The following is a 15,165-nucleotide window of genomic DNA, read 5'->3' as shown; positions in this document are numbered from 1 at the left end:
TGTCAGGGAGGTATTAGGAGGTCTCACCTCTCTTGATGACGTGCATGGTGCTGAGCCTGGTCAGGGGGTGTCAGGGAGGTATTAGGGGGGTCTCACCTCTCTTGATGACGTGCATGGTGCTGAGCCTGGTCAGGGGGTGTCAGGGAGGTATTAGGGGGGTCTCACCTCTCTTGATGACGTGCATGGTGCTGAGCCTGGTCAGGGGGTGTCAGGGAGGTATTAGGAGGTCTCACCTCTCTTGATGACGTGCATGGTGCTGAGCCTGGTCAGGGGGTGTCAGGGAGGTATTAGGGGGGTCTCACCTCTCTTGATGACGTGCATGGTACTGAGCCTGGTCAGGGGGTGTCAGGGAGGTATTAGGGGGGTCTCACCTCTCTTGATGACGTGCATGGTGCTGAGCCTGGTCAGGGGGTGTCAGGGAGGTATTAGGGGGGTCTCACCTCTCTTGATGACGTGCATGGTGCTGAGCCTGGTCAGGGGGTGTCAGGGAGGTATTAGGGGGGTCTCACCTCTCTTGATGACGTGCATGGTGCTGAGCCTGGTCAGGGGGTGTCAGGGAGGTATTAGGAGGTCTCACCTCTCTTGATGACGTGCATGGTGCTGAGCCTGGTCAGGGGGTGTCAGGGAGGTATTAGGGGGGTCTCACCTCTCTTGATGACGTGCATGGTGCTGAGCCTGGTCAGGGGGTGTCAGGGAGGTATTAGGGGGGTCTCACCTCTCTTGATGACGTGCATGGTGCTGAGCCTGGTCAGGGGGTGTCAGGGAGGTATTAGGAGGTCTCACCTCTCTTGATGACGTGCATGGTGCTGAGCCTGGTCAGGGGTGTCAGGGAGGTATTAGGGGGGTCTCACCTCTCTTGATGACGTGCATGGTGCTGAGCCTGGTCAGGGGGTGTCAGGGAGGTATTAGGGGGGTCTCACCTCTCTTGATGACGTGCATGGTGCTGAGCCTGGTCAGGGGGTGTCAGGGAGGTATTAGGGGGGTCTCACCTCTCTTGATGACGTGCATGGTGCTGAGCCTGGTCAGGGGGTGTCAGGGAGGTATTAGGGGGGTCTCACCTCTCTTGATGACGTGCATGGTGCTGAGCCTGGTCAGGGGGTGTCAGGGAGGTATTAGGAGGTCTCACCTCTCTTGATGACGTGCATGGTGCTGAGCCTGGTCAGGGGGTGTCAGGGAGGTATTAGGGGGGTCTCACCTCTCTTGATGACGTGCATGGTGCTGAGCCTGGTCAGGGGGTGTCAGGGAGGTATTAGGGGGGTCTCACCTCTCTTGATGACGTGCATGGTGCTGAGCCTGGTCAGGGGGTGTCAGGGAGGTATTAGGGGGGTCTCACCTCTCTTGATGACGTGCATGGTGCTGAGCCTGGTCAGGGGGTGTCAGGGAGGTATTAGGGGGGTCTCACCTCTCTTGATGACGTGCATGGTGCTGAGCCTGGTCAGGGGGTGTCAGGGAGGTATTAGGGGGGTCTCACCTCTCTTGATGACGTGCATGGTGCTGAGCCTGGTCAGGGGGTGTCAGGGAGGTATTAGGGGGGTCTCACCTCTCGATGACGTGCATGGTGCTGAGCCTGGTCAGGGGGTGTCAGGGAGGTATTAGGGGGACTCACCTCTCTTGATGACGTGCATGGTGCTGAGCCTGGTCAGGGGGTGTCAGGGAGGTATTAGGGGGTCTCACCTCTCTTGATGACGTGCATGGTACTGAGCCGGGTCAGGGGGTGTCAGGGAGGTATTAGGGGGGTCTCACCTCTCTTGATGACGTGCATGGTACTGAGCCTGGTCAGGGGGTGTCAGGGAGATATTAGGGGGGACTCACCTCTCTTGATGACGTGCATGGTGCTGAGCCTGGTCAGGGGGTGTCAGGGAGGTATTAGGGGGGGTCTCACCTCTCTTGATGACGTGCATGGTACTGAGCCGGGTCAGGGGGTGTCAGGGAGGTATTAGGGGGTCTCACCTCTCTTGATGACGTGCATGGTACTGAGCCGGGTCAGGGGGTGTCAGGGAGGTATTAGGGGGGTCTCACCTCTCTTGATGACGTGCATGGTACTGAGCCTGGTCAGGGGGTGTCAGGGAGGTATTAGGGGGGTCTCACCTCTCTTGATGACGTGCATGGTGCTGAGCCTGGTCAGGGGGTGTCAGGGAGGTATTAGGGGGTCTCACCTCTCTTGATGACGTGCATGGTCCTGAGCCTGGTCAGGGGGTGTCAGGGAGGTATTAGGGGGGTCTCACCTCTCTTGATGACATGCATGGTGCTGAGCCTGGTCAGGGGGTGTCAGGGAGGTATTAGGGGGTCTCACCTCTCTTGATGACGTGCATGGTGCTGAGCCTGGTCAGGGGGTGTCAGGGACGTATTAGGGGGGTCTCACCTCTCTTGATGACGTGCATGGTGCTGAGCCTGGTCAGGGGGTGTCAGGGAGGTATTAGGGGGTCTCACCTCTCTTGATGACGTGCATGGTGCTGAGCCTGGTCAGGGGGTGTCAGGGACGTATTAGGGGGGTCTCACCTCTCTTGATGACGTGCATGGTGCTGAGCCTGGTCAGGGGGTGTCAGGGAGGTATTAGGGGGGTCTCACCTCTCTTGATGACGTGCATGGTGCTGAGCCTGGTCAGGGGGTGTCAGGGAGGTATTAGGGGGGTCTCACCTCTCTTGATGACGTGCATGGTGCTGAGCCTGGTCAGGGGGTGTCAGGGAGGTATTAGGGGGGTCTCACCTCTCTTGATGACGTGCATGGTGCTGAGCCTGGTCAGGGGGTGTCAGGGAGGTATTAGGGGGGTCTCACCTCTCTTGATGACGTGCATGGTGCTGAGCCTGGTCAGGGGGTGTCAGGGAGGTATTAGGGGGGTCTCACCTCTCTTGATGACGTGCATGGTGCTGAGCCTGGTCAGGGGGTGTCAGGGAGGTATTAGGGGGGTCTCACCTCTCTTGATGACATGCATGGTGCTGAGCCTGGTCAGGGGGTGTCAGGGAGGTATTAGGGGGGTCTCACCTCTCGATGACGTGCATGGTGCTGAGCCGGGTCAGGGGGTGTCAGGGAGGAATTAGGGGGGTCTCACCTCTCGATGACGTGCATGGTGCTGAGCCGGGTCAGGGGGTGTCAGGGAGGTATTAGGGGGGTCTCACCTCTCTTGATGACGTGCATGGTGCTGAGCCGGGTCAGGGGGGGTCAGGGAGGTCTCACCTCTCTTGATGACGTGCATGGTGCTGAGCCTGGTCAGGGGGTGTCAGGGAGGTATTAGGGGGGTCTCACCTCTCTTGATGACGTGCATGGTGCTGAGCCTGGTCAGGGGGTGTCAGGGAGGTATTAGGGGGGTCTCACCTCTCTTGATGACGTGCATGGTGCTGAGCCTGGTCAGGGGGTGTCAGGGAGGTATTAGGGGGGTCTCACCTCTCTTGATGACGTGCATGGTGCTGAGCCTGGTCAGGGGGTGTCAGGGGGTGTCAGGGAGGTATTAGGGGGGTCTCACCTCTCTTGATGACGTGCATGGTGCTGAGCCTGGTCAGGGGGTGTCAGGGAGGTATTAGGGGGGTCTCACCTCTCTTGATGACGTGCATGGTGCTGAGCCTGGTCAGGGGGTGTCAGGGAGGTATTAGGGGGGTCTCACCTCTCTTGATGACGTGCATGGTGCTGAGCCTGGTCAGGGGGTGTCAGGGAGGTATTAGGGGGGTCTCACCTCTCTTGATGACGTGCATGGTGCTGAGCCTGGTCAGGGGGTGTCAGGGAGGTATTAGGGGGGTCTCACCTCTCTTGATGACGTGCATGGTGCTGAGCCTGGTCAGGGGGTGTCAGGGAGGTATTAGGGGGGTCTCACCTCTCTTGATGACGTGCATGGTGCTGAGCCTGGTCAGGGGGTGTCAGGGAGGTATTAGGAGGTCTCACCTCTCTTGATGACGTGCATGGTGCTGAGCCTGGTCAGGGGGTGTCAGGGAGGTATTAGGGGGGTCTCACCTCTCTTGATGACGTGCATGGTGCTGAGCCTGGTCAGGGGGTGTCAGGGAGGTATTAGGGGGGTCTCACCTCTCTTGATGACGTGCATGGTGCTGAGCCTGGTCAGGGGGTGTCAGGGAGGTATTAGGGGGGTCTCACCTCTCTTGATGACGTGCATGGTGCTGAGCCTGGTCAGGGGGTGTCAGGGAGGTATTAGGGGGGTCTCACCTCTCTTGATGACGTGCATGGTGCTGAGCCTGGTCAGGGGGTGTCAGGGAGGTATTAGGGGGGTCTCACCTCTCTTGATGACGTGCATGGTGCTGAGCCTGGTCAGGGGGTGTCAGGGAGGTATTAGGGGGGTCTCACCTCTCTTGATGACGTGCATGGTGCTGAGCCTGGTCAGGGGGTGTCAGGGAGGTATTAGGGGGGTCTCACCTCTCTTGATGACGTGCATGGTGCTGAGCCTGGTCAGGGGGTGTCAGGGAGGTATTAGGGGGGTCTCACCTCTCTTGATGACGTGCATGGTGCTGAGCCTGGTCAGGGGGTGTCAGGGAGGTATTAGGGGGGTCTCACCTCTCTTGATGACGTGCATGGTGCTGAGCCTGGTCAGGGGGTGTCAGGGAGGTATTAGGGGGGTCTCACCTCTCTTGATGACGTGCATGGTGCTGAGCCTGGTCAGGGGGTGTCAGGGAGGTATTAGGGGGGTCTCACCTCTCTTGATGACGTGCATGGTGCTGAGCCTGGTCAGGGGGTGTCAGGGAGGTATTAGGGGGGTCTCACCTCTCTTGATGACGTGCATGGTGCTGAGCCTGGTCAGGGGGTGTCAGGGAGGTATTAGGGGGGTCTCACCTCTCTTGATGACGTGCATGGTGCTGAGCCTGGTCAGGGGGTGTCAGGGAGGTATTAGGGGGGTCTCACCTCTCTTGATGACGTGCATGGTGCTGAGCCGGGTCAGGGGGTGTCAGGGAGGTATTAGGGGGGTCTCACCTCTCTTGATGACGTGCATGGTGCTGAGCCGGGTCAGGGGGTGTCAGGGAGGTATTAGGGGGGTCTCACCTCTCTTGATGACGTGCATGGTGCTGAGCCTGGTCAGGGGGTGTCAGGGAGGTATTAGGGGGGTCTCACCTCTCTTGATGACGTGCATGGTGCTGAGCCTGGTCAGGGGGTGTCAGGGAGGTATTAGGGGGGTCTCACCTCTCTTGATGACGTGCATGGTGCTGAGCCTGGTCAGGGGGTGTCAGGGAGGTATTAGGGGGGTCTCACCTCTCTTGATGACGTGCATGGTGCTGAGCCTGGTCAGGGGGTGTCAGGGAGGTATTAGGGGGGTCTCACCTCTCTTGATGACGTGCATGGTGCTGAGCCTGGTCAGGGGGTGTCAGGGAGGTATTAGGGGGGTCTCACCTCTCTTGATGACGTGCATGGTGCTGAGCCTGGTCAGGGGGTGTCAGGGAGGTATTAGGGGGGTCTCACCTCTCTTGATGACGTGCATGGTGCTGAGCCTGGTCAGGGGGTGTCAGGGAGGTATTAGGGGGGTCTCACCTCTCTTGATGACATGCATGGTGCTGAGCCTGGTCAGGGGGTGTCAGGGAGGTATTAGGGGGGTCTCACCTCTCGATGACGTGCATGGTGCTGAGCCGGGTCAGGGGGTGTCAGGGAGGAATTAGGGGGGTCTCACCTCTCGATGACGTGCATGGTGCTGAGCCGGGTCAGGGGGTGTCAGGGAGGTATTAGGGGGGTCTCACCTCTCTTGATGACGTGCATGGTGCTGAGCCGGGTCAGGGGGTGTCAGGGAGGTATTAGGGGGGTCTCACCTCTCTTGATGACGTGCATGGTGCTGAGCCTGGTCAGGGGGTGTCAGGGAGGTATTAGGGGGGTCTCACCTCTCTTGATGACGTGCATGGTGCTGAGCCTGGTCAGGGGGTGTCAGGGAGGTATTAGGGGGGTCTCACCTCTCTTGATGACGTGCATGGTGCTGAGCCTGGTCAGGGGGTGTCAGGGAGGTATTAGGGGGGTCTCACCTCTCTTGATGACGTGCATGGTGCTGAGCCTGGTCAGGGGGTGTCAGGGAGGTATTAGGGGGGTCTCACCTCTCTTGATGACGTGCATGGTGCTGAGCCTGGTCAGGGGGTGTCAGGGAGGTATTAGGGGGGTCTCACCTCTCTTGATGACGTGCATGGTGCTGAGCCTGGTCAGGGGGTGTCAGGGAGGTATTAGGGGGGTCTCACCTCTCTTGATGACGTGCATGGTGCTGAGCCTGGTCAGGGGGTGTCAGGGAGGTATTAGGGGGGTCTCACCTCTCTTGATGACGTGCATGGTGCTGAGCCTGGTCAGGGGGTGTCAGGGAGGTATTAGGGGGGTCTCACCTCTCTTGATGACGTGCATGGTGCTGAGCCTGGTCAGGGGGTGTCAGGGAGGTATTAGGGGGGTCTCACCTCTCTTGATGACGTGCATGGTGCTGAGCCTGGTCAGGGGGTGTCAGGGAGGTATTAGGAGGTCTCACCTCTCTTGATGACGTGCATGGTGCTGAGCCTGGTCAGGGGGTGTCAGGGAGGTATTAGGGGGGTCTCACCTCTCTTGATGACGTGCATGGTGCTGAGCCTGGTCAGGGGGTGTCAGGGAGGTATTAGGGGGGTCTCACCTCTCTTGATGACGTGCATGGTGCTGAGCCTGGTCAGGGGGTGTCAGGGAGGTATTAGGGGGGTCTCACCTCTCTTGATGACGTGCATGGTGCTGAGCCTGGTCAGGGGGTGTCAGGGAGGTATTAGGGGGGTCTCACCTCTCTTGATGACGTGCATGGTGCTGAGCCTGGTCAGGGGGTGTCAGGGAGGTATTAGGGGGGTCTCACCTCTCTTGATGACGTGCATGGTGCTGAGCCTGGTCAGGGGGTGTCAGGGAGGTATTAGGGGGGTCTCACCTCTCTTGATGACGTGCATGGTGCTGAGCCTGGTCAGGGGGTGTCAGGGAGGTATTAGGGGGGTCTCACCTCTCTTGATGACGTGCATGGTGCTGAGCCTGGTCAGGGGGTGTCAGGGAGGTATTAGGGGGGTCTCACCTCTCTTGATGACGTGCATGGTGCTGAGCCTGGTCAGGGGGTGTCAGGGAGGTATTAGGGGGGTCTCACCTCTCTTGATGACGTGCATGGTGCTGAGCCTGGTCAGGGGGTGTCAGGGAGGTATTAGGGGGGTCTCACCTCTCTTGATGACGTGCATGGTGCTGAGCCTGGTCAGGGGGTGTCAGGGAGGTATTAGGGGGGTCTCACCTCTCTTGATGACGTGCATGGTGCTGAGCCTGGTCAGGGGGTGTCAGGGAGGTATTAGGGGGGTCTCACCTCTCTTGATGACGTGCATGGTGCTGAGCCTGGTCAGGGGGTGTCAGGGAGGTATTAGGGGGGTCTCACCTCTCTTGATGACGTGCATGGTGCTGAGCCGGGTCAGGGGGTGTCAGGGAGGTATTAGGGGGGTCTCACCTCTCTTGATGACGTGCATGGTGCTGAGCCGGGTCAGGGGGTGTCAGGGAGGTATTAGGGGGGTCTCACCTCTCTTGATGACGTGCATGGTGCTGAGCCTGGTCAGGGGGTGTCAGGGAGGTATTAGGGGGGTCTCACCTCTCTTGATGACGTGCATGGTGCTGAGCCTGGTCAGGGGGTGTCAGGGAGGTATTAGGGGGGTCTCACCTCTCTTGATGACGTGCATGGTGCTGAGCCTGGTCAGGGGGTGTCAGGGAGGTATTAGGGGGGTCTCACCTCTCTTGATGACGTGCATGGTGCTGAGCCTGGTCAGGGGGTGTCAGGGAGGTATTAGGGGGGTCTCACCTCTCTTGATGACGTGCATGGTGCTGAGCCTGGTCAGGGGGTGTCAGGGAGGTATTAGGGGGGTCTCACCTCTCTTGATGACGTGCATGGTGCTGAGCCTGGTCAGGGGGTGTCAGGGAGGTATTAGGGGGGTCTCACCTCTCTTGATGACGTGCATGGTGCTGAGCCTGGTCAGGGGGTGTCAGGGAGGTATTAGGGGGGTCTCACCTCTCTTGATGACGTGCATGGTGCTGAGCCGGGTCAGGGGGTGTCAGGGAGGTATTAGGGGGGTCTCACCTCTCTTGATGACGTGCATGGTGCTGAGCCTGGTCAGGGGGTGTCAGGGAGGTATTAGGAGGTCTCACCTCTCTTGATGACGTGCATGGTGCTGAGCCTGGTCAGGGGGTGTCAGGGAGGTATTAGGGGGGTCTCACCTCTCTTGATGACGTGCATGGTGCTGAGCCTGGTCAGGGGGTGTCAGGGAGGTATTAGGGGGGTCTCACCTCTCTTGATGACGTGCATGGTGCTGAGCCTGGTCAGGGGGTGTCAGGGAGGTATTAGGGGGGTCTCACCTCTCTTGATGACGTGCATGGTGCTGAGCCTGGTCAGGGGGTGTCAGGGAGGTATTAGGGGGGTCTCACCTCTCTTGATGACGTGCATGGTGCTGAGCCTGGTCAGGGGGTGTCAGGGAGGTATTAGGAGGTCTCACCTCTCTTGATGACGTGCATGGTGCTGAGCCTGGTCAGGGGGTGTCAGGGAGGTATTAGGGGGGTCTCACCTCTCTTGATGACGTGCATGGTGCTGAGCCTGGTCAGGGGGTGTCAGGGAGGTATTAGGGGGGTCTCACCTCTCTTGATGACGTGCATGGTGCTGAGCCTGGTCAGGGGGTGTCAGGGAGGTATTAGGAGGTCTCACCTCTCTTGATGACGTGCATGGTGCTGAGCCTGGTCAGGGGGTGTCAGGGAGGTATTAGGGGGGTCTCACCTCTCTTGATGACGTGCATGGTGCTGAGCCTGGTCAGGGGGTGTCAGGGAGGTATTAGGGGGGTCTCACCTCTCTTGATGACGTGCATGGTGCTGAGCCTGGTCAGGGGGTGTCAGGGAGGTATTAGGAGGTCTCACCTCTCTTGATGACGTGCATGGTGCTGAGCCTGGTCAGGGGGTGTCAGGGAGGTATTAGGGGGGTCTCACCTCTCTTGATGACGTGCATGGTGCTGAGCCTGGTCAGGGGGTGTCAGGGAGGTATTAGGGGGGTCTCACCTCTCTTGATGACGTGCATGGTGCTGAGCCTGGTCAGGGGGTGTCAGGGAGGTATTAGGGGGGTCTCACCTCTCTTGATGACGTGCATGGTGCTGAGCCTGGTCAGGGGGTGTCAGGGAGGTATTAGGGGGGTCTCACCTCTCTTGATGACGTGCATGGTGCTGAGCCTGGTCAGGGGGTGTCAGGGAGGTATTAGGGGGGTCTCACCTCTCTTGATGACGTGCATGGTGCTTCTCTCAGTCTCTCAGGAGCTGGAAAATGAGCGCGAACCGCAGCAATTCAGCAAACAAATTCCGCGCCAAAGCGTGACGTCACTGATGGGCGCGGCTATATTACGTAACTCGCGGTGGGTGTGGACGTTCCTGGAGAATTTACATTAGCTCCGCCTCCCGTCTTCCTGAGACGTTACTGGAGCTTCAACAAAATGGCGCCGCCTATGCAGACATTCTGTATCTTTCCATATTCATACATTTCTGCCTCTAGAACCCGTCCCCGATCAATTTACATCTGCCCTGTTCTAGTAGGTTTATTATGTCATGTGTGTTATGTTTATGTCATGTGTGTTATGTTTAGGTCATGTGTATGTTATGTTTATGTCATGTGTGTGTCATGTTTATGTCATGTGTATGTTATGTTTATGTCATGTGTGTTATGTTTGTGTCATGTGTGTTGTTTATGTCATGTGTGTGTTATGTTTATGTCATGTGTATGTTATGTTTATGTCATGTGTGTGTTATGTTTATGTCATGTGTATGTTATGTTTATGTCATGTGTGTGTTATGTTTATGTCATGTGTATGTTATGTTTATGTCATGTGTGTTGTTTATGTCATGTGTGTGTTATGTTTATGTCATGTGTGTGTTATGTTTATGTCATGTGTATGTTATGTTTATGTCATGTGTGTGTTATGTTTATGTCATGTGTATGTTATGTTTATGTCATGTGTATGTTATGTTTATGTCATGTGTGTGTTATGTTTATGTCATGTGTATGTTATGTTTATGTCATGTGTATGTTATGTTTATGTCATGTGTGTGTTATGTTTATGTCATGTGTATGTTATGTTTATGTCATGTGTATGTTATGTTTATGTCATGTGTGTGTTATGTTTATGTCATGTGTATGTTATGTTTATGTCATGTGTATGTTATGTGTGTTTATAGAAGATCCCCTTTGGCCTGGAAAGCTATGATTACATGACTCTGTACATAATGATATATAGCTGTATAATCTCCAGGAACAGCCCCAGTGTTTCCCTGTCAGCCATATTGGGCACATACTGCAGCATTTTTAGAAATGTTTTACTATAATAATGGGAAAACTGGTGTTTACACCCTTTTACCATTATTTTAGTATCACTTAAATGTATTGTAATGGGGTTTGCGATCTGTTTCAGATTTAGTAATTGTAATATTAATCCTGGGAGGGAATCCTGTAATAATAATGCTATCTGGAGATGGCGTTAAGCAGGGTGCCCCGTCTCCCGACTCCTGCTCAGCCTTCCCTGCCCGCTGACAGAGAGAGCAGAGCCTGTAGTATGCTTATGTGATCAGCCTGTGTGTCTGATAGACCACAGGCTCAATACAGTTGGAGGGGGGAGAGCCAGCCAGCAGTGTATGCACAGGTACAGTCTCTATTTGTGAACAATACCCTGAGGAGTGCTTGGAGGGGATTCACAAGGACAGAGCATTCTCACAAGCTCTGGGCCTAATTCAGACCCGCTCGCAAGCGCGTCGATGTTGGCCAAGTGCGCATGCGCACGACAGGCGGCTCCGTAGTGCGCATGCGCGAGACCCGAATAACAACGGCCCAGCCATCGCTATGGGTCTCGCATCAAAGGGGGCGTGCTGTCGATGGTGAGTGACAGCACGCCCCCTTTGGTGGGCGTGCCGGGGGCGTGGCTGGCCAGACGGAGGCATTCCCATGGGAACGTCTACAGTCTGGGGCCGGCCCCACTGACATCACTTCTGATAGAGCCAAAAGCACTCCAGGGCTTGCGGCAACGAGACCCTACCGCAAGGGTCTTGTCGCAAGCCCAATGGTCTTGACCCACAGCTATGCGAGCGGCCAGGAGGCCGCTCTAAAAACTAAGAGGGATGGCCCTGATTCAGAGCGAGCGCTCTATCAGAGCGTCCGGCTCTGAATCAGGGCCTCTGTCCCTACATACATCCTTGTAATTTATTCAAATATCGCAATGCAAATTTATCACATCCCTCCTGCATCTGAGATGCAGATTATGATCAATATGCCCCACAGCATATAGTTTCTGTTATTCAGTGTACTGAGCGCAGTTTCACCATCTCTTGGGGTTATAGCAGAACATTATTACACAGCAGAACTGAAAATTCAAATAAGTTAGGTTGCAACCCAGCTCAGTAAAGATACGATAATGGGACTTGTAGCCCTGAACTGTATCCATAGAGGCTTTCTCTCACTGAATAATACATGTACTAGCTATATGGGGTGTAGTGCTTCTGGTTATACCAGTCATAGATTATACCAGTCAGTCAGTCATAGGTTATATGGTCAGTCATAGGTTATACCGGTCAGTCAGTCATAGGTTATATACAGTCGATCGTAGGTTATACAGGTCAGTCAGTCATAGGCTATATGGTTGATCGTAGTGACTGACCGTTATAACCTATGACCGACTATATAACCTTTGACTGGTATAACCTATGACCGACCATAAAACCTATGACTGACTGGTAGAACCAATGACTGACCATATAACCTATTACTGACCGTATAACCTATGACTGACCATATAACCTATGACTGACCGGTATAACCTATAATCAACTGTATGACCGACTGACTGGTATAACCTATGACTGAGTGATTGGTATAACCTATGACGGACCCTATAACCTATCAGTCAGTCATAGGTTATACCGGTCAGTCGGTCATAGGTTATATACAGTTGATCGTAGGTTATACCGGTTAGTCATAAGTTATATGGTCAGTCATAGGTTATACCAGTCAGACATAGGTTATATACAGTTGGTCGTAGGTTATATGGTCAGTAATAGGTTATATGGTCAGTCATAGGTTATACCAGTCAGTCAGACATAGGTTATATACCGTTGGTCGTAGGTTATACTGTCAGTAATAGGTTATATGGTCAGTCATAGGTTATACCAGTCAGTCAGACATAGGTTATATACAGTCGGTTTTAGGTTATTCCTCTCCCATTTACATCTCTGATCTCATCTCCCTTCACTCTCCTGTCGGCCCTCTTCGTTCAACAAATGCCGCCTCTCCTGCCAACTGATTACTTCCTCCCACTCCGCCTACATGACTTTGCCCGTGCTGCTCCCCACCTCTGGAACTCTCTCCCTCTCCCCATCAGACTCTCCACCTCTCTTCAATCCTTCAAATGGGCTCTCAAGACCCCACTACTTCATCATAGCCTTCCAGCTCTCATTCTAACTCCCTGCTACATGCTCCCTCCTCCCTGTCTACCCCATCTGTGTCACTCCTGTTTGTCCTTCCCCCTTAGAATGTAAGCTCCTATGAGCAGGGCCCTCTACCCTCTTGTGCTTCTCCTTACTCTACCTTCATCTACTTCTTACTCCCCACTAGGGCACCTAACACTTGGTTGCTTTGCATTGTTGCTTATCTGGGTGATATGGTCGCGAATGTAGCAATGCAGGGCCGCAACTAGGGGGGGGGGCTGGAGGTGCACGTGCACCGGGTGCGCCACTGCACCCGGCTCCAGTGTCCTCCAGCCTGGCGCCGCAGGGAGACTCCAAGCCGGACGCCCGCTGAGATGTTATTATACTAGCGGGTGCCCGGCTCCTTCCCTGCAGTGCCACGCTAGCCAGAGGCTGGAGTTCTCTCCTGAACTCCAGCTTCCGGCTCTCCCCACAGGCACTATGGGAGAGACGTCATGACATCTCTCCCATAGTTCTGAGGAGCAGCCGGGCGGACCCGACGGCAGCGGTCACAGGAGCGGGGTTTAAGGTAAGTATATATATTTTTTTGTGTGTCTGTGTATGTGGCACTACGGGGGCATTAACAGGGGGCACTACAGGAGGATTACAGTGGCATTACCTACAGGGGCATTACCAGGGGGCTCTACATGGGCATTACCAGGGTGCTCTACAGGGGCATTACCAGGGGGCACTACAGGGACATCACCAGGGGGATCTACAGGGGCATTACCAGGGGGCTCTACAGGGGCATTGCCAGTGGGCACTAAAGGGACATCACCAGGGGGCTCTACAGGGGCATTACCAGGGGGCTCTACAGGGGCATTACCAGTGGGCTCTACAGGGGCATTATCAGGGGGTGCTACAGATGGCATTACCAGGGAGACTACAGTGGCATTACCTAAAGGGGCATTACCAGGGGGCACTAAAGGAGCATTACCAGGTGGTATTACCAGGGGGCTCTACAGGGGCATTATCAGGGGGCACTACAGGTGGCATTACCAGGGGCTCTACAGGGGCATTACTTTATGGGGACTACAGGGGCATTACTAGGGGGCATTACTATTTTAGGCACTACAGGGGCATTACTATATGGGGACTACAGGGGCATTACTAGGGGGCATTACTATTTTAGGCACTACAGGGGCATTACTATGGGGACATTACCATATGGCCACTAGTACAGGGGCATTACTATAGGTGCACTGCTGAAGGGGGTATTACTATGGGGGCACTGCTGCAGGGGGCATTACTATGGTGGAATTACCGGGGGGGGCACCAAATTACTGTCTTGCCCCGGGTGACAAAAACCCTAGTTTCGGCCCTGAGCAATGTATATTATCCATGTCCTGATTGTATTGTATTGTACTGCAAATCACTGTAATCTCAACCTATTTGTTTATGTACTTTGTAGGCGCTGCGGAATACTTGTGGCGCCATATAAATAAATAATAATAATATACCGGTCAGTCAGTCATAGGTTATATGGTCAGTCATAGGTTATATACAGTCGATCATAGGTTATACTGGTCAGTCAGTCATAGGCCATATGGTCGGTCATAGGTTATATACAGTCGGTCGTAGTTTATACTGGTCAGTATGTCATAGGTTGTATGGTCGTTCATAGGTTTTATGGTCAATCGTAGGTTATATCGGTCAGTCAGTACGTATATGGTCGGTTGTAGGATAAACAGGTAAGGCATTGGTTATACCAGTCAGTCAGTCAGACGTAGTTTAAACTGGTCTCTGACAGTCCGACCTTCTGGCATTTTCCCTGTTCCTACACAGGGGTGGAAGCCAGAGATCGTGGCCATACACTGTGACATACTTGCCTACTTTTGATAAAGCATTTCAGGGAGATTGGGAAAGCAGCACCTGTGATCGCGGTGGTAAAGTGGGCGTGTACTGATACATCTGAGAGGCGTGTCATAAAATTGATTTACATCCACATGTAAATGAGCCCCAAAGCAGTTAGTAAGATCTACTTGTTGATGAAAACACACTGATACTTCTCAGAAAATACATCTAACCATAGGGATCATTGTGCCTTATAACCAATGCAGGGAAATTGTACTAATGATCCCATTTGAATGTATATATCTCTGTTTTTTCTTTTATATAACAGTGTCATAATGGGGGTAAGGTGAAATGAGGGAGATTGGTAGACTCTTTAGGGAGACAGGGAGATTGCTGCTATTTCAGGGAGTCTCCCTGACAATGAGGGAGAGTTGGCAAGTATGCACTGTGATATATCTCACAATGTATGGCCACGATATATATGATGGTTAAGGATTGCCAGATAAAATGTCTATCGGCCTATGCCCAGCTTTAGAGACACTGGCGTGTGTTCTGGGTCACTGCAAAAGGATTTTGACAAGTGGAAAGTTGGGCAGAGACACATTGGCATAAGTTTAATGTAGATAAAGTCAGACCACCTAACAGCACAGAGACCACCTATCAGCACAAATTGCTTCTGTCAGGTGATGGTTTTCCCTCCACCGCAATGTGGATTCTCAGCGCAGTAACTTCGAGTTACGGTGCCCAGTGCGCACACAAGCAGCTGTGTAATACTGTCCATCTTAATGGAAATACTGAAAGTGGTGTCAGACACCTTATTGCTGCACAGAGCGACCTATGGCTGCTCCTTTGGTCAGGCTCCAGGATCTGAAACCACCCATAGCCTAACCGGGTCTGTGGTCACTTCAGACGCCAAGAATCTGTGTCCGCCGACGCAGACCTTAGGCTGGTCCCTCCCAGAAAA

General features: G+C 54.2%; 1 protein-coding gene across 1 annotated transcript in view; it reads right to left on the bottom strand.

The window, feature by feature from the left end:
* Nucleotides 1-9,282, bottom strand: part of RRM1 (ribonucleotide reductase catalytic subunit M1) — a 36,789-nt gene extending 27,507 nt beyond the window's left edge. Inside the window, exon 1 of the mRNA XM_088453867.1 lies at nucleotides 9,178-9,282. Coding sequence (XP_088309993.1) covers nucleotides 9,178-9,196 — 19 coding nt within the window. The 5' untranslated portion in view covers nucleotides 9,197-9,282. The remainder of the gene's footprint in view (nucleotides 1-9,177) is intronic.
* Between the last annotated feature and the right edge of the window lie 5,883 nt (nucleotides 9,283-15,165).

This window comes from Taudactylus pleione, unplaced genomic scaffold (assembly GCF_031769625.1).
Source record: "Taudactylus pleione unplaced genomic scaffold, aTauple2 ptg000597l, whole genome shotgun sequence".
Lineage (NCBI taxonomy): Eukaryota > Metazoa > Chordata > Amphibia > Anura > Myobatrachidae > Taudactylus > Taudactylus pleione.
Note: the sequence above shows the minus strand (reverse complement) of the source record. Positions and strands in the feature narration are given on the sequence as shown.